General features: G+C 34.1%; 1 protein-coding gene across 1 annotated transcript in view; it reads right to left on the bottom strand.

Annotated features, from left to right (window-relative positions):
• Positions 1-5,556: 5,556 nt before the first annotated feature.
• Positions 5,557-19,191, bottom strand: part of Osi17 (DUF1676 domain-containing protein Osi17) — a gene marked incomplete at its 3' end in the record, with an annotated part of 24,730 nt that continues 11,095 nt past the window's right edge. The window contains 5 exon segments of the mRNA XM_017626375.1: positions 5,557-5,800; positions 6,469-6,897; positions 8,408-8,589; positions 15,125-15,378; positions 15,544-15,783. Of these exon segments, the coding sequence (XP_017481864.1) occupies positions 5,557-5,800; positions 6,469-6,897; positions 8,408-8,589; positions 15,125-15,378; positions 15,544-15,783 (1,349 nt within the window).

Genomic DNA, 19,191 nt, shown 5'->3' with positions numbered 1-19,191 from the left:
CACATTTTTGGTATTCTTGCATCAAGGAATCCATTTCCATGGTCACAATAGCCGAAAAACGCATCTTTAATACGTTTGTTTAAGCTCGTGTCAAAAAAGATTAACAAAAATTTACTTTTGAAGGTCATAGGGAAAAAGGACAAAAGCAAATATCTCGATAATGAGAAGAGATAGCGAAATAAATACAACATTGTTTTAAAGCTTTTGACAATCTATTCCACTCTCAAATTTTTACAGTGTACTCCGTAAAGTTTGATAACCTCATAATACTATACTTAAATATTGCGCAATACTGAGAGGTACCATTGCGATTATTTTCAAATTTTTTTTGATGGCATATTTTCAAAAATTATTTTTTTCTTTAACAAAAAATTTGTATGTGAATTTTTATTTAAATATTTCTTATCATAAAGAATTTTAATGTGTCTATGTGTGATTTTTTTCAAGCGGGCATGTTCTGAAATTCGAAACTTTGAAATCGAGTCGATTTGCCAAATAATTTTTAATTATATGTGATGAAAAGAGTGAATATTCTGATTGAAAACCATAAAAGAAGCAGCACCGATATGAAATAAATCATTTTAATGCGAGACTTGTAAATTTTTAGGTGAAAAACCATCGAAAAAATTATCGAAATCGAGTCGATTTCAAATTTTCGAATTTCAGAACACTCCTGAAAGTTTTTTTCTCGTCACGTTCTCGAGATATTTGGAGAACTATTAAATCGATTTGTGTTTTTTTTTTGTGCTGTAAAGTTTTTAAAAACGTATTATTCAAGCTCAAATTTCATATTTATTTATTACTTATGTTTATGCATCAACCCTAAAAATTTGAAACCAATCAAACACATGAAGTGTGAACCCCGTCCGTTTTGGTATGGAACGCCCCATATGTACATATGTATGTATGTAGGCATGCATATTTTTAGCTGGTGTGTATGCCGTTAATTGCAATTACTTGATGCCTTGCAGCTACCTACGCTACAGGTAATATCGTTTATTTTTGTTGTTAGCAATTTTTTGTGCAACATATTTACTAGTACAGTACCTGTATATTCATAGTGACTAATGAGAAAAGAAATGAAAAAAATGCAGTTTGATAAGCAAGTCGCCGTAAGCCATTACCGTTGCGGCAAGTTACAAGCCTCTTATACGAAATATCCCCTAAAGTGCTTTCCGGTAACTAGCTGCTCGCAAAGAGTGTGCTTTTTTATGGCTTTTAATTTTTGAAATCCCTCTTTTGCTAATGACTAAATTTTCTTTATATTTTTTGAAGCTGTTAGTTGGCCGTCCATTTTAATTATATATATTATATTAAAAAATCGTAAATTATTAGCCGAAGCTTTCTTCAAGTCGTAGGGTAGGTCTTAGTAGCCGCATTCCTATCGTAATGGTCGGTATAAGGATACCAAAATATTACAAAAATTAGAAAATAATAGTCTAATGTGATCGTCTACGATCAGAGGTTTGGGTAAGACTTACATATACAATCCGTACAGAAATTACTCATTTCAGGCTCTTCACGTATATTTCTTGTTTTCTGTCAGAAAGCTTACTGCACTTTGTTACTTTTGTCCAACTCAGAATTTACGACACATGGTTGACTAGTTTTAGAATCAAATTTATGGCAAGTAATTTTTAGCAAAAAAAAAACCGACTTAAAAAAAAGGAATGTATATATGATATATATATATATCACGATCCACTGATCGGATCTAAACCAGATTAGTATGGGACCACCTCTGAGATACTACTTTTCCGATGCAAAAAAAAAAAAATAATTATCGAAATCGGTTGACGTGGTCCAAAGTTATGCCGTAACATACATAAAAAAAAATAAAAAAATATTCCGACGAACTGATAAGCTTCTCCTTTTTTGGAAGTCGGTTAAAAATCATCATGTTTCCCTACCTAGGAATGTGCGTAGCAAATTTGTACATTTACTGCTTTCACAAAAGATAAAAAATATATTCCAAATAAAGATGCTGTTTTAGGGCTAATAGATCTAGGATAATTGAAAAAGTATTCAAAACCCTCTAGCTTTTGTGGAAAAAATTGAAAATATTTTTTTTGTCCCGCATTCGGGTGCCATAAATATGGTCACCGTAAGTTTAATCAGAGAATTAGCACTCAACTTTTATAATTTTCGCTCAAATTGGTAAAACTCTGTTTTAAAGAATGTAACTATGTATAATTATTAGCTTCAGAGTAACAATTTCATAGCCTTTTTAAGTCCAGCCAAACACATTCCTAATTTCTGTAAAATTACCTTAAGTTCAGTGTACTCAAGCGAAAGCTTAGTTAATCAATTATAGTTATACTTGGCTCAAGCAAACAGATAAACTATTTTCTTCTACTAATCCAGATATTTAGTACATATTTATGTTCAGAATAAAATATGTGCGTGCTAACCTGTCGTCTGTATAATGATAATATTTGCCTGCTTCACTGATGTGAACGAGCTTTAAGTGAAAATGCAAATAGCCCAGTTAACTGATTGCTTGGTAAATAACAGAAAGAAAACTAAAAAAAACAAACACTTTATCGACCCCTATGAATGAGTAAAAATGTTTACTGCTAAATGGATACAGGTATACATATCCATACATACATATGTGCAAGCATATACATATGTACATATGCACTTCCATTTTAAAGACATTGTGCAAACTAAAATAGAAAATGCACGTACATAGATAGTAGAGGTGCTAAATTACATGTTGAAGAATACACTGGCTGATGGGTGAAAATACAATACCCTGCTGGAAATGGGACTAGTTTGTAGCTAACTATTAACTAATTAGCAGTCGACTAGTGGTAACTATTTCTTAACTATTTACTTTGGCCGTAACTAACTATTTTTGAAGGGCGATGGCCGGAAAATAGTAAGAGCTGGTTTCCTTGGCATTAGATGTCAACTAACTTGTAGCTAACTACTTTTGGGCATACACTATCAATAAAAGAAAAATTAATTTTTTTTTTTAATTTTTATATTTTTTTTATTTACTTATTTTATTTAACATTGGATATGTTGCATGTTCTTTTGTAGGTGGTCTCCTATTTGAATTCGATCAGACATAACATCAAAATGATGATAAAAAATTTCGACTTTTATTTAATTTGTCCTGAATACGAAATAGAATCTGCGAAGTGCAGAAAAAAAGTGTATGGAAAGTAATTTGTGAATGAGGATATTTAAATAGAAATTTGCAAAGAAAAAACCTCACGATAACGTCTGCATGACTTCTGCACGACTTTACAACTAACTTAAAGTTAGTTTTGTCTTAGCTAATTGAAACTTAGTTATTTATCGATTTCCCGCAAAGCAAAAGCTAACTAGAAGTTGTTTAATTTAATCAATAGATACTTTTTTTCTGCAGGGTATTTGCGATGAACATTTACCTAACAAATCTATGTAGGTGTAGTAGTATTTATGTACATGAAAATGCATTTAAGCGTCTGACAGTGTCAATAGCACACAATGGTGGCAGCGGAAAGGGTATGCAAGTGGTGCATACTAGGAAACTTTGGCGAATGTGTTGGAAATGGAATACAATAATTGTGTCAAGTGCGGAATGACAAGTGGTCACTATTAGTTGAACGCAACACTTTTACGCTTCTCCACATGCTAAACTAAAATGCTGAAAGCAGACAATTAGCAGACAACTGCTTGTGGCACTTCATGCAGTTCGGTGCATTGGGCTGTGAAGTGTCATATCGCAAATTGCTAGCCATTTTTATGGTTGCCAGTATTGCTGCAAACAATAAAAGCGAAACTAATTATTTACCTTTTCTAAATTTAATACTGTGCGGACTTAATGGTCGCATTGTGCGCTAAAAAAAAAGAAACTTTCCTTAAAGAGGTGGTAGGTACTTCTGTGCTAATACTATATTTAGTACGACAAAGAAATTTGAAAGTGTATGCAACAAAATATTCTGGATTTATGACGGTCATTCCATAAATGATTTTCAATGATTTTCTGCGCGATGGCATTGGATTTACTTTCAATTTTGCACATAATTTTTTTTGTAGGCGTGGAAAACAACGATAAAGTAGCCAATTTGGACCAACAAACAATTTGCAAGTTCACAATTTCTTGTTCAATTTATAAAATTAAGATATCACTGAAAAAATAATTTTTCATAATTTTCTGTTTTTGAGATTGCTATATTTTTAAATTCCTAAATTCTGTTCTAAATTCCCAATTGTTTTTATTTTTTCGACCTAACGATTTATGGTAAAAATACTAAATTTTTCTGTTTATACATTTTTTCTCCAAGATGGGGTCTTAAAGAATTTAAAAGTTATGACCTTCCAAGTTACTTTAAAAAGCAGAGAATATGAAAAAAGTAAATTAAGGCCGGTGCAGAAGCAAGGAGACGTCTCATACTCTACAATAAGAAAAGGGCAAATGAGGCTATCATAAAGGCTGGTCGCAATCTTCTAGTTTTTGAACCAGTCATCGATTTCATTCTAGAATTATTACAGCTCAATTAGGGAACACATCTCTACCAACTGCACTGCGTTGATTATGTGCAGAATGAGCTTTTTCCCATTCTCAGGTAAGTCTGCGTGACAGCTAATGCAGAATAAGCTTGCTAAGAAGGTCGCGACCTGCATTGCTCAACTTGTTTTGAAGCAGTTAGTAGGATGGTCACCAAGCCTTAACCTGCAGCCTGGCACTTAAATTCTTAGCTCTCCATATTTTCTTTACAGCGTAGGCTTAAGCTGTAAATGCAGCACGTTTCTCGCTCTGGGGCAACTGAAAAGTGAAGTGTATATTTTTTACACTAATTTCAAATAGAGCAAAAACGCTGTGAAAATTCCTCTAACGGAAGGTTGACGGTGAAAACGGGAGCTTGATAAATTTAGCTTCCACATAACGCAGTTTCTCATAGGCTAGGGGTACCGTAAATTTCTGCACCGCTTCGGGCTGGATGGCTCTGCTTGCTTCGCGACGCCTGATAAGAACTTTTGCGTCGACCAATACAAAAATAGTGTTGAAAAGCAAAAAACGGGTTTTTAAAGTAAAAATTATTAGTTTAGGTCAAAACGAGTGAAGACCAGAATCCTCATGGGACCAATAATAATAGCACTGATATACCATATCGTATATCTACTAATCTCTTTCGATGCTGTGTGCTCTTATTTCCACCTGTGAGATACATATCGGCAAGTTTTGCAAGGTTTGCCGTGAGTGCGTAATCTTCTTCTTGTTCAGCTTGTATGGGAGGTGCCACGCTCCCTTTTTCAATAACTACCATTTTTTTTCATGCATTTGGCGTTGATGCGAAAGGCAAATATGAGCGCTTGAACACGCTTCGTTTGTGCTGTCGCCTTAACTGCCAAAGCAATGTACGAATAGCACAGCACAGTTGTATCAGCCTCAGAGTTCAGTCAGAGTTTCAGCTGTGCGTTTGCGCGAAATGAGCAAGTAAATTGGTGAATACCCTTAATGAACTGAAATATCTACCTAAATATGTATGTATGCTACTTCCACAGCGAGCAGGCTTAAGTTGATGGTTGACACATTAATTTAAAATTTCAAGTACTTACCGACATTTGCTGCTGTTGTTGCTGTTGCAGCAATTGCTGCAACTGCTGTTGCTTAATTTGATCCTGCTTTTGTTGTTGTTGCGCGAGACTATTGCGAGCCGGATCATATTGAGCGGCTATATGTGCGGCTGCGGTTAACGCCTCGGCTGACGGCTGTTGCGGATGTGGTGGCGGCGGTGGTGCATAGACTGGATTTGGCGCGGATTGTGCAAGTGTCGGATTTTTTAATTTAGTGGCAAATATGCTGTGGAAAATTAAAAACCAAAAGCTCATATTGCGATTTTTTTTTTCGTATTAAATTTATAAGCGAAAGTTGATGAACGAACGAGCTATACATACATACATGAGGAGTATGGTGAAGGAGGAGGGATTAGTGCTTTTGATGCAAGGATTTGTTAAGCTACACAATTAATTAACTACTTTTTAATATTAGTATATCTCTGTTGGAGAATGTAGATAAATTCGTTGAGGGAAAAGTAGAAGTTAGACACAAACACAAATGTATGTGGTGGATGTTTGTACAGTGCAGTCGTGTTAGTGTATGTAGTTTTTCAAAATTGTTGAGATACGCCAAATTCATAGAAGAACTTATGTATTTGATCAGATGATTGGAAAATAGGATGTGACACTAAAAAAATGATAGGAAGTATGTATATTCTGGTAAAATGGACTAAAATAAAACCAGAAGAAAATTACTTAAAAAATACTTCTGGCTTTCAAAATACTTAAGAGACTTTGTTTGAATAATTTATCTTTTATAAGCTCTTTGACGACTAACTAGATTATTATCAAGAAAATATATAAAAATTAAATCAACTTTGCTCTTGAAACTATTATTTGGTTCCTTTAACACTTTCAGGTAGAAGTTGAGTGGTTTTTTTTTTTTTTTTAATTTCTAAGAAATTAGTTCACCTTTGTTTCGAGTTATTTTCACCATTGAAAAATGGATTAAAGCTATGACTAGTGGCGTGTGGTTTCTGAAGGTTATGTGTTTGTTGTTGTTTCTGTTGTGTTTTCAGTTTTTGTTGTACGAGTTGTTGCTGTTGTTGTAATTGCAATTTCTGTTGTTGTACAAGTGATGGCGGACGCTGTGCTTGTTGTTGTTGTTGTAGTGTAGGTGATTGCTGTGCCATCATCGGCCGATACCTTTGATGATGTTGTTTATGTTGTTGTTGTTGTTGTTGTTGTTGCTGTTGCTGTTGCTGTTGCAATTGAGTAATGGTTGGTTGTGTAGTGCCCAAACCCCAAACAAGTATCTCATTCGCATCGTTGTTGGCATTCGGTTTGAAATAATTTGAATTTTCATCGACTTGGGCTGCTCGATGTATTTCGCCAATATAACTGCAACATGAACATGCAATGAGAAAAGAAGAACAGAAAACAAAGCAAATGTGTAGATAGTGTGTTGCTGTAGATGAATGTGTCAGAGATTGTGACGTCATGGTAGAAATGTTGAAACAGCGTTAGGTCAAATGTTGAAAAGTTAGGCCATATGTACATATATATTTATAGAACGAAACACACTTATTTATGTACATATTTATATAGTACTTGTATAGTTTCTATGTATATTATACCGTCCCACCATAAAAGCAAACAAAAAAGTTCGCCGTACACCCCTGGGTCTTCGATATTTTTGGAAAATTACATTTTATTTTTGCCGAATACTTTTTGCGATTTCCCGTGCAAAATCAGGTCTACTTCTGCTATGTACTCTAACTTCTCGAATTTGTAGGAGCCCTAGCATTTTAGTCGTGTTTTTGACAGTGCAGGAAATTGGCATAGAAGATGCTCCAAGGTTTCTCCGGTCTCCCGTTCATGACACTTCCGACACCCATTAGTGATACACAGTTTTCTTTGGTAGCTGTAACAATAAGCGAGTATATTGCTTCCGCTATTGTCGCACGTAATTTTTGTGGCGGAGTTTTTCAAGAGCCAACGGCTTTGGAGTGAACCTCATGATGCACGGTGCTGCGAGGCGACATAGAGCAGTAATGGTGTGAAAATTTCTGTGTAGCACCACCGCAGCAGGGCAGGTGATACACCACAAGTGACTCCCAGCTTTTATTTATATGCATGAAGGGCGTTTTACTGGCCTTCTTCAACCTCTCTTCAACACTACTACTCGCAAATCCTATCTAGCTTTGGGGGTCCCCCTGGGACCCTTGTGAAGGTCTGTTTTGTCGCGCTGACTTTTAACGCGCTGTTCATTACATTACTGATAGTGTCTAGCTACTCCCCAGTTCTACTACACGTCTGTTTCGTCGGCATACGCAACTAGTTTGAGCGTTTTACCGTCGAATTGCTTTAGTAAGTTTTTGATCGCTAGTAGCCACAATAGTGGTCGCGGTGTGCCTCTGCATGCCCGACTCGTTACCCTACCGTCGTTCCTCTCCGAACTTCTTTTCCTGTGGCCTAAACAACGTTTAATCTACATAAGCATGGGTCGAAAGTCCGGTTTTTTAGAATTTTGTTTGGTAATAGCAAAAATATGGTTCTTTATGGTCTAAAAACAATCCCGGAAAGTGGGTGGCTGCAGTTCTTATAAGACTCAGGGACGGCGAACTTTTTTCTGCTACGGTCTAATGTACATATATTTGTTTGTTTTTAAAAGAAATTTATTGAAAAAGTTTAACGTTTATACTTATTCTAGGTGTATAAAAAATTTTAAAGTTGAGTGCTGGTGATGTGAGACGAATACAAAAAAAAATATCCTAATAGTTTGCATTTCCATAATTTTAATAACTTTATATTAACTGACGCGTACGAATTCTTCTTACCTATGCATCTTTTCTTAGTTTTTACATTTATAATTAAAATGTTGTTCACGCTTATTAAAGTCTTTACTTACTCTGATCCCAATCCCGGTCCTGAATTTTCCCAGTTACCCTCATTGTGCTCTAGCGAATATGGGCCGTAGGTCTCGTGTATCGGTGCGCCGTGTAGATAAGTAGAAGGGTGACCCTTTGGTGGTTGAGTATAAATGATTTCCGGTATGGAATGATGTTCGGGCGCATGCCATGCTGGTACAACCTGCAATAAGAGAACATTTTGGCAAACAAAAATTTAATTTGTTTTTGTGATTTTATGGCCTTATAACAATTATATTCAACAATTTTTATTGAGCTCGAGGCCGTTTTTAATGAAAAACTTATTGTAGAAAACTTATTGTGGAAAAGCAACAATAATTTGAAAAATGGTAGAAGTGATAGCTATTTGGGAAATCACCACATTTTCTTGATTATGTGGTCGTTGGTTTTGTTGGTTTGTGTTAATACTTCTTTATTTGTTTTTGTTATTTTATCGCCTTATAACAATTATATTCAACAATTTTTATTGAGCTCGAGGCCATGTTTTAATGAAAACTTATTGAGGGAAAAGCAACAATAATTTTAAGCAACAATAATTTAAACAACAAAGAAATAGCAAATGCTATTTTCAACTCTATAAAATACTTAACTATATTACCTACACTGTAGGGACGCTTCAATAACACACAAAAAAGCATAGAGGTACGTATACTGAACTTTGAGTCGTGGATTACGGATCTGTATACCCTTTCTTAGATCAGCTAATTTTCCCAAGATCTTTTTATTTTAAGTTTGCACGGCGTATAAACAAAAATTCAACTTTTAATGAATTTTGGAAAACGTTACTCATACGCCATATACGTTTATGTACTATTTCGGCCATGTACGATATGGCGTATGAGTAACATTTATTTCCTGCTCCTATTTCATACTAAAATTATTCATATGGATTATTTATCCACCAAGCTTAACCCAAATAAGATAAAATTACAAAAAATGTGTTCGTTTTTAAATTTTTTCTTTGTTACATGAAAATGTTGCTTAACCACTTTTGCCGTTTGCACTAACAATTGTGTAATTCTCTGAAGGCCATATTGTTTACTTGTCGTTATTCCTCCTCATTCAAGGTTTAGTTATTCTGAGCGATGAATAACTTTCCGGCAGAGGAATAAATATTTATTCCAACAGTTTTTCGGAAGAGAGGAATTGACATTCGGAGTGTCAAAATAGTATAAAATTTTTTAATTATCATTATTTTTTTGAATTTTTAAATACATGAAAAGCTAACAAATATTGTGCAATTCAACGTCAAGAACTTTGCCTTCTTCAAATCCATACAGTAATCAAAAAGATAAATATTTATAGCACAGAGCAGAGGAATAATTCTCTGCACAATTGCAGTGGAAAGTATTGCGGCTCGGCTTTTCACTTTCGCGTAATCGATTGGTAAATTCAAAATGATTTTTTTTATGAAATATAATGTTAATCATAGGCCATGTACGAGTATCCAAGCTATTGATCAAACGCAAAGGAAGACGATTACAATTAATTGCGCGATGTGGATTAGTCGTAGCATAGTAAAATACCTCTGCAAATATGTAGACAGTTTCTTCCTCTATAATGTGGTATTTTTATGATTTTGATAAATGCACCTGATTTGACTTAGTTTGGGATGAAGGTTTGATAGAATTTCATTTATTGAAAAATTCGAAAAAAGATAGAGCTCATTGTTACACCATTACTGGACAAGGCCTAAATGTTTACAGCTAAAAAAAAGTTTTTTTTTAAAGGTGGTAATCAATTAAAAAAGTACCAATCGGTCCATTTTTGGCAAAGCTATGGGTATTTCTAAAAAATAGAACTCTCTCAATAAATCGAGAACGGCTAGACAAAAACATAAAAAAAAATCTGGAAGGATTCTCTAAGTTGAAAGTATAACATAAAAAGTTATGAAAAATATTGGAGATGCGAAAGCCATTTCAGTGCTGGAATGCCCCGTGTTAGGAAAATTAAAACAAAACATGGTTAGCCCTAATGTGCGTCCCGAACTCGCATCTTGTTTGCCAAACACCAAATTCTCAACAGAACACCTACCTAAATCACATACAAAAAAAAATTGTTTCGACACGCAAAAAAAAACTTGTGTTGAGTTAATAGTGACGTGACTTTCCATACATGTGTGAACTAATAAAGGCAAAGGGACGATTTCAATACCCTTTCGACTCTGTGGTCCCGAGCTTCGTGAATATACATATAAATTTTTGTGTGATTGAAATTGATTATTGCACGCTGTTAAATGACGTCTACATTTGAAGACTACCGGCCAGGAAATAGTTAGAAGGGTTTTGAAGGTATCGGAAATAATTTTTTTCCGCGCTTAATTGCCAAAACTGTTCAGAATTGACTTTTATGAAGCTACTGAAAAACTCGGACACGGTTGTATTGGTATTATTTTATTTATATATTACAAATTTTCAGCGAAAATTCTAGAAATGTAGACTACAGAGTACAATAAGGTTTAATCTAAAGATGGAACATTGCATGTAATAAAAAAATAATGCTGCTGCCTTTTCAGATTCTTGCCTGCTTCTATTTCATTTTCAATATATTATAAAGGATAATTACAAACTAAAAAAACAGTTTCTATTCATGTAAGTATTGTTAAAGCAATTGTAAAAGTCAGTAATCAATTTTTAATGAATAACATGGAATAACTGCCTTATTCGCCCGATTCAGACCGATTAGTTATTCCACGGAATATCTTTTCTGACTTTCTTATTACGCCTTATTTAGTTTTTTTCTATGCGCCATTAATATACTAAATTCCGACTAATTCTCCTCTATTCCGTGGATAATCTTATTCTGCCTTATTCCTCCATATTCGGAGTGTCAATAATATGGTCGTAAGTAACTCTTGCTTAATAGCGAATGATGAAATGTGGCATATCAGTCGAGAGAAATGCCAAATATGCGAAAAGTGCAAAGAGGAATAAGAAACAAGCATATTCCCCCTTCCGGGAAAACGGAATTGGTTCGCGCCAGCAGCGTATTTTTAAGGAGCCGAAAGTCTACGCCGTTAAATTTTTGACCAGTATTATATAAATATAATGCAATGTATGCAAATGCCATTTTTCGACAAAACTTTTACAATTTGTTCAATTTACTTTCACCACAAAATATGCAAATAAAAGCTTTACGACGCAAAATGAGATGCTGTTAGCTTAATCACAAAACAAACACTGATAAACAGTGGTTTGGTTAAACAAAATTAAGTGTTTCTTTTTATGTAGATACTACTACCTAACCGCATATGAACCTCATAGTTTTAGTTAGTTTTATTCAATCACCCTCAATTTTCCTTAAAAATTTACTGAAGCGAGTACGCATATTTTGCTTACCAAAGTGTGATTCTAACAAATTAACGTTAAATTACACTGCATCACGAATTTTAATATGATTTTTCTTCTCCTGACGCCACTATCCAATTTGTTTGTAGAATTGCCCGCTGATTCCAAAAACCGAGTTAATTTCAGATACCCAGAATAATAATTATTTCATGGTGAAGTTTTAAAAAAGTCATTAACATTTTCGTAAGAATTATAGAAGTCTTTTGATAATAATTTTGTATGAGAAAATTTTTTTAAGTCATCGATAACTGTTATTTTAAGACTTATATAATAGAAGTCTTTTCATAATAATTATCAGCGAGATAAATATTTTTAAGGCTTCAAAAACTTTTATTTTGAGACTTATATTATAAAAGTCTTTTGATAATATTTATGAGGGCGAAAAAACGTTGTGTATAGTCCCGAACGGGTCCGAAACCAAGCTCCAACTGCCCCCAAGCTATTCCGCAACTAGTCACGAACTGGTTCCCAACTAATCCTGAAATGCGCCTGAACAAGTCCCGTCTTTTAAGACTTAATAAATTTTTTCGCGCTCATAATTATTATGAAAAGACTTTTATAATATAAGTCTTAAAATAAAAGTCTTTGAAGACTTAAAAATATTTATCTCAATGATAATTATTATGAAAGAACTATTACAATATAAGTCTTAAAATAAAAGTCTTTGAAGACTTACAAATATTTGTTTATCTCTCTGATAAATATTATGAAAGGACTTTTTAAAATAAGTCCTTGAATAATAATTATAGATGACGCGAAAAATATTTATCTTAATATAATGATTATTGATTGACTTTTATTCTTTTGTCTTATAAGGGAATTTTCTGTGATTGTGTGTAAATAATCTTGATAACAGGGTAAAAAAAACAGAAATTCCCAAAAATTAGCGATGCCAAAATAAAAGAGGGACATTTTTTAGGGCCATAAATTAGAGACCTATTGGCTGATTAACAGTTTGAAGAAAAACCTTATCCGATAGAAAAATCAACATGGACCTGTTTTCGAAATGTTGTTCGTAATTTCCTTGGAAACAACTTTAAAAGAACAAAAAAAGTTGTTAACTAGAGATAACAAAATGTAATGTGATTTAAATTAAATTCAAAATCGCACTACTGATCTGGAAAACCGATATACAGATCCATTACCTATGTACCAAAATTAAGGTTAGGTGTCACGGCGTTCTTTTTTGTGTCATTTCAAAACTTGTGATTTTAGCTTTAGTGTTATTATTCTTAGTGCGATAACATTCCTTGTGATGATCAGCTTTTAAACATTTCTTTGTAAGATTTGCCAGTTCTGTGTTGTCCGTCAAAATGGATTTCAAAGTTTTTCAAAATTATGTAGACAAATTTCCACCCTAGCCATTATTTCTTGCCAATATCTACATCGATTGTTAACGAGCATGGTCAATGTACAGATGGATATTTAACTCCAGCAAACTTATGCGAAAAGTGTGTTCCAACAAAAGCAATAAAATTATTGTATTGTTTTGCAAAATGCTTCAAATCCAGTGTTGCATGCATTTTCTGTTACCAAGGTATTGCTACTCATATACTTATGTAATATCTAGGTGCAATCATATAAGCCTTTACCATTTGCATCAAATGCCTTTTTTCTCTTCAGGAGAAGGATGTTGAGTACACATAAATATGCGTAGTGCACAAGAAAATCTCCACTCCGTTTCCAATCAAAACAGCATTTACGCATGGGTGCGATTTCCAAGTGCATTCTGCCATGAAAAATAGGCGGCCGTAGTGGTGTAGTGGTTAGCAGTGCGCGCTACCATTCCGCAGAGCCTGATTTCAAGCCCAGCTTCCGACAAACAGCATAAAATAAAAAAAAGATCTTTCTAATAGCGCCCGCCTCTCGACAGTCAATGGCGAACCTCCGAGGGTATTCTGCCATGAAAAACAGTTTCTAATAGAAATACAAACACCATTCGGAGTTGTAAATTGTTGGTCCCTACGATTTGTATGGCAACATCGAGACGCATGCCACAAATCGGAGGAGAAGCTTGGCCAAATATAAACATATTGTGTAAATATGCGCCAATGTATGTATGTACATACAGACGGCTTGATGATCATAATGTGGATTTTATCCGTATGCACGAATATCTGAATATACAAATAATAATAATAAAAAAAAGAGCCCCTCTTTGCTAAGCAATTTCGCATGTCGCATTTGGCTCAAAGAGCCACGTTTGCCCACCGTTGATACATACTTAATTTTTTAAGCTTGCATGTTCTTAATTCCGATTTTAAGTTCGGAAATGCTAAGATCAAATAATTGGATTCCTTCTCTGGGTGTAAAAAAAAGTTTTTGACCATTTTTTTGCATAAATCAATTCATAGGACTTGCATCCAACTAATGGAAATAACTTTGTTTTCATGATTATATGAATTAACTAAAAACCTACTGTTATACCTGATTTTATATTAATTGCATTGAATCTGTACGATCCACAAGCAGTTAAATTTCTCTCTATGAATTTCGTGTTAGCTCACTTTAGATCAGTGGCGTGCGATATGTGTGGCGTAAAACAAATTTAAAATTTGTTTGTTGAGTTCTAAACATTTATTGATCAAAATTTTACAGTTTACACATAAAATGTTTAAAATTTGTTTAAAATTTTTTTTTTAATTTACGCATATAAAGACAGGTAACTAGTTTCCTTTCCTAATGTGTGCAAAACTAAACACTGCCTGTTTACTTTTACTTATAAAATTTGTCACGTAGAGAAAAATTACACACAAAGGGTTTAAAATTGTGTAAATATATTTTATATATTTTAGAGATTTCATGTGTATATTTATGTGTATTTTTTAAACATCTTATGTTCAAAATCAAATCTTGAAAATCTTGTGCGTATATTTACACCGGTTTTGGTTGAAAATTAAACACTTTTCAGTAGTAGTTTTACATGCACTTTTTAGAGTGCGGGTACAGAACGCATTACTTTAACCTAGGCATGCCATTGGAGCTAAGCGAGAAAGTGAAAAATTTTGCCTTGAAGCGTGTGTTGCAATGCGTTACTACATCGACACAAAAAGTAAGCGCTTACTTAAGAATCAAAGTTCTTGCTGGGTATGTGCATCTGTGTCTATGTGCGCTTGTGTACGCACTTGTAAACAGTGGGCGTTTGGAGGTATTAAAAGCTTCTATTTCCACTTCAAAACAGCCCAAGTCCCTAAATGATTGTTAAATTTATGTTTTAAATGAGAGTTTTAAATTTCCTACGTAATTTTTGAGCTAATTTTAGCCACATCCATTGGAGATACATAAATGTGCACTCACTTCTTGTAAGTTACGTTCTACATGTGTACGTTATTTCTTTGATTATTTACTCACCGTGTGATGATGGTTGATAAGGTGATGGTGATGATGATATTTAGTCGAATGATATGTTTGTTGATAGTAGGAGCATAGCTTGAAGAGATGCGACAAAGCTGGGAAGAGGAATAGCAGAAATTTGAGCAGTAACTTTTTAGCTGCGCCAACACCAATAATCAACGGCAACAGCCAGAATAATTTGATTTTGATGATTTTTATAATGAGCAAGAGCGCCAGGAATGATAGCAATAATTTGCTGCGTATAAATTTTTCTGAAAATAAAAAAATTTAGTAATGTTATAAGTGTTTAGTTAGAATTGTTTGTGAGCCAATTTCTACAAAAAATATTGCCGTTTCATTGCCCTTAGTATTTCTGCGTAGGCGGCACTGAGAAGGCAAACATTTTTAGCAATTTGAAACCTAACAACGTTACTTACGAATTTTCTTCATAATGATTTTCCCAGCCAAACGCGCCTCCACCTCCTGTTTGGGTATCAATTCCAGTTTTGCAATAATGCCATTGCCTTCAAATGAGCGCGGTGAGATACGAAAAGTGGCACCATCGAACATCACCTCTGGCAACTTCACTTCCAGATCATGTGTCATGGCGAATTTAATGCTTTTGCCATAGAGCGCGTTCGTTACCTCTTCAATGGGTGTTTCAGATGTGTCGGTAACTGTAGAAGATCAAGAGAATGTTGATAACTGATTAACAATAAGAAAAGATGTCGATTAGTAAATTTTCTTTCTCTCTCTATTTCTGCCAATTTAATGCTTCACAGAAAAATTATATTAAAATGCTGTTGCTTACGTATGTACATACATCAATCACACATTTTTCAAGGCAGCTTGACTAATGTATATAAATACATGAGGCTTGAGCCAAAGGCAAATTAGCATAGGTTGCACTTCACTCGCTAGTACTAAATATATCCTACTTCATACGAATATTAAAAATCTGATAGTTTGTGAGTGAGTAATTCAGTGTGCATGTATGTTTGTTGCTACTTAATGGCTGATTGAATTTCGGCGAATTTTGGCACACAGATAGGCTATATGTAGCATTGATTAACATATAGGATATCTCTTGAAGAGAGTTGCCATCTTTTTCATACCCGAGCGCACTTGTGCACACGGGGTATATTAAATTTGTTCACATAACGATTGCTTGCTTGTAACAGCCAAAACGAATCGGGATAGATATAGACAAATATATACATATGTAAATGCTCAGAATGAATAGAGAAGTCGATTAAGCGTGTCCGGCGGTCCGATAACTAAATAATAAAACGGACTGTAACCACGCCCACTTCCCATATATCGGTATTTTCGAAAAATGCAAACACTATCATATTTCAGTAAATATTAGATCCAAATTGTTTAAAGTTGGTATATGCATCAGAATTTTGGTAAAAAATAGTATTATTAGCAAATTTTAGGAAAATGGGTGTGGCCCCGCCCACTTATGATGAAATGCTGTATCTCAGTACAATCCTTACCCAACTCGTTACGAGCCTTGCCTAGCGCCTAGCTAAGAATTCTGTTGAAAATCTTTGAAATCGGGCAGTAACCACGCCCACCACCGGTATAACGGTAATTTACAGTTTAAAAATAAATCTATTTTTGCCGAATTTCGTCAGAGGAACTTCGTCGTCGCTTTGGTTCTGGGTAATCTCATATACTGCAGCGTGTTTTAATTTTGGCAGAGAACTTTCTTCCGACGAATTTCTCTGAGCGATCTGATCCTGTTTATACTTCCTTACTTGTTAAAGTAAAAATCAATCAATTAATAAGATAAATAAAATATTTCTAACAAGGTGAGCTTCGAGCGAAAGGGGTTCCAAAATGATTCATTTTGAAAATACTTTTAAAGGAGATTGCAACTGTTAAAAATTTACAATCGAATTATTAATAAGTAAAATAAAATATTACGATTTTTTGCAAAAATAGACTTTAGGAAGGTTGCCACCTGTTCTAAAGTCAGGCTTAAATAACAAATTGAATTAAATTTAGCTAAATAATTAAATATGCGTATCAACCAGCCTAGGAATTTAATCTCACTTTAATTGACGAGGTAAATGAAATCCTACTAATATATAACATATTTTCAAAAGAGGGTTGCTATCTCCTCAAATAGTTAAATTCAATTTTAAATAATAAATTCAACAAAATTTTTTAGTATGATTTTGCCCCTCGAATGAGATTTAAAAAAAGGTTTAGTAAGAACAATTTTTTGAGGAGAGTGCCACCTATTAAAAATTTGAATTCAATTTTATAAATAAGTTAAATAAAGAATTACAATATGGATGGAAAGTAATGAGGTTTAAAAAAGCTTAATTTCGAAAATATTTTGAAAAATGTTGCCACCTGCTTAAAAACAACCAATAGTTTTTGAGCTATAACAACAGTTTTTGAGCTATAAAACTGGAAAGATAAATAACGATAAGAGAATGATTTTGTGGTGGGCGCGGAGTGAGAGGGGTCTTAGACTTTTGTTCAATTTCACCCAAATTGAGAATCGTGCCAAATTTCTACCGACATTTTTTTCTATGGCCGAGTTGCGAAACATATCACAATTTCAAGTTTTACTTATTCTGCGGTGAAAATCCTTGTCAATGCCAGGTAGAAGGGTTCTAATCTTTAGCCGTTCTAACCCAAACTAATAATTTTTACTTACCAAACCGTTTTTGCTTTTCACCATTACTTTTGCATTGTCCGACGCGGAAGTGGTAATCAGGCGCCGTGAAGGAAGCCAAACATTTGCTAGTTATTTAATAAAATAAATATGTAACTAATAGCTCATCGCCTTTATGTTTATTAAATTATTTTCGACACCACTATCTGCTTCCTAATCCATTGAACCACTTAGGTACGTGGAACGCTTTCTGTACTTCATCTGTGTAACGCTCGAAAAACATTTTCAAATATTTGATTTCTAGGCTTAAGGTATTTAAGCACTCTTACTTGGCATTAAACCTTTCATCTTAATGCTTCCTACTTCTAAACTATTTGATATTTGTGTTTATTTTAGGTAAGCAGCAATCAAACTATCTAACGAAGCACTTTAATAGAGTGCCAATTAGTCAGTTGCCAAATTGAATGGAATGGGCGACTTAATATATAGATTAGATTTGCGGCCAAACTCTTAGATTGGATTTCACTAAATATACAGCGACATTGATGTTTGTATGTATGTAGTTAGTTACAATAAGTGTGTTTGTGTTAGAAAATGAAATTTGTGGCGTAGGATTTCACATACATACGTACATGACTCAATACATACATACACACATACATATGTGTAAAAGTAAAAGTGTCGGTTCTTAATGGCAAACGCGGATGGCGAAAAGTAAAAGCCAAAGTTCGAAGGAAATTTACAACTGGCGTCATTAAAATGCCGCCCAATTACGGAAGTTGTGTGGAAAAAGTTAAGCGTGTATTTTTGTGACTAAGAAAGAAAAGTAAAAGTAAGCTACATATTTACGTTTCAACTAAATTTTGGTGAGCTTTAACTGAAATTAACAGTGCAGATTTGTTTTTGTTTTTAATTATACCCTAGTACTTAGAAAAGAGAGTTTTGAGTAGATATGTGTATAAACATGTGTTTTTGTGGCCACTGATATTTTCCAACGAATCAGAATCTGAACTACATATCGACCGCTGTTTGCGATTTTATCGTAAGCGAAAAAAGGTACATTTTACAGGAGAAGTTTTTTTAATTTAATTCCCCTTAAGCAGTGTAAAAATTAATTTGTATTTAAATGGCCAACAACATTAACGAATGCTAGCTTTCTAATAGGACTATTTATTTTTGGCATACCTTATTGTCTAAAGGTAAAATGGCGATATTTTTCCTGAACATGCTGAAAGGTAAGTTATCAAAGAATTGGTGGCCTCGTATGCGCGAGGCTTCGCCACTGGCTGAAGGAGTACATTAGTATGTACATATACGCATTTGGTGAAAAAGGTGGCAATCCTATTCAAAAACATAAAGCCTTACTGCACACCTAATGGCCAAGCAACCAACGCATCTTGCAATTTATAACACAGGCGGCAACACTTAAAAAATAAATATATTACCTTAC

The sequence above is a fragment of the Rhagoletis zephyria genome, unplaced genomic scaffold, assembly GCF_001687245.7.
Source record: "Rhagoletis zephyria isolate East Lansing unplaced genomic scaffold, Rhagoletis_zephyria_1.1 Rzeph_scaffold_04581, whole genome shotgun sequence".
NCBI lineage: Eukaryota > Metazoa > Arthropoda > Insecta > Diptera > Tephritidae > Rhagoletis > Rhagoletis zephyria.
The sequence above is the reverse complement of the archived record's forward strand: the minus strand, read 5'-3'. Positions and strand labels throughout refer to the sequence as shown.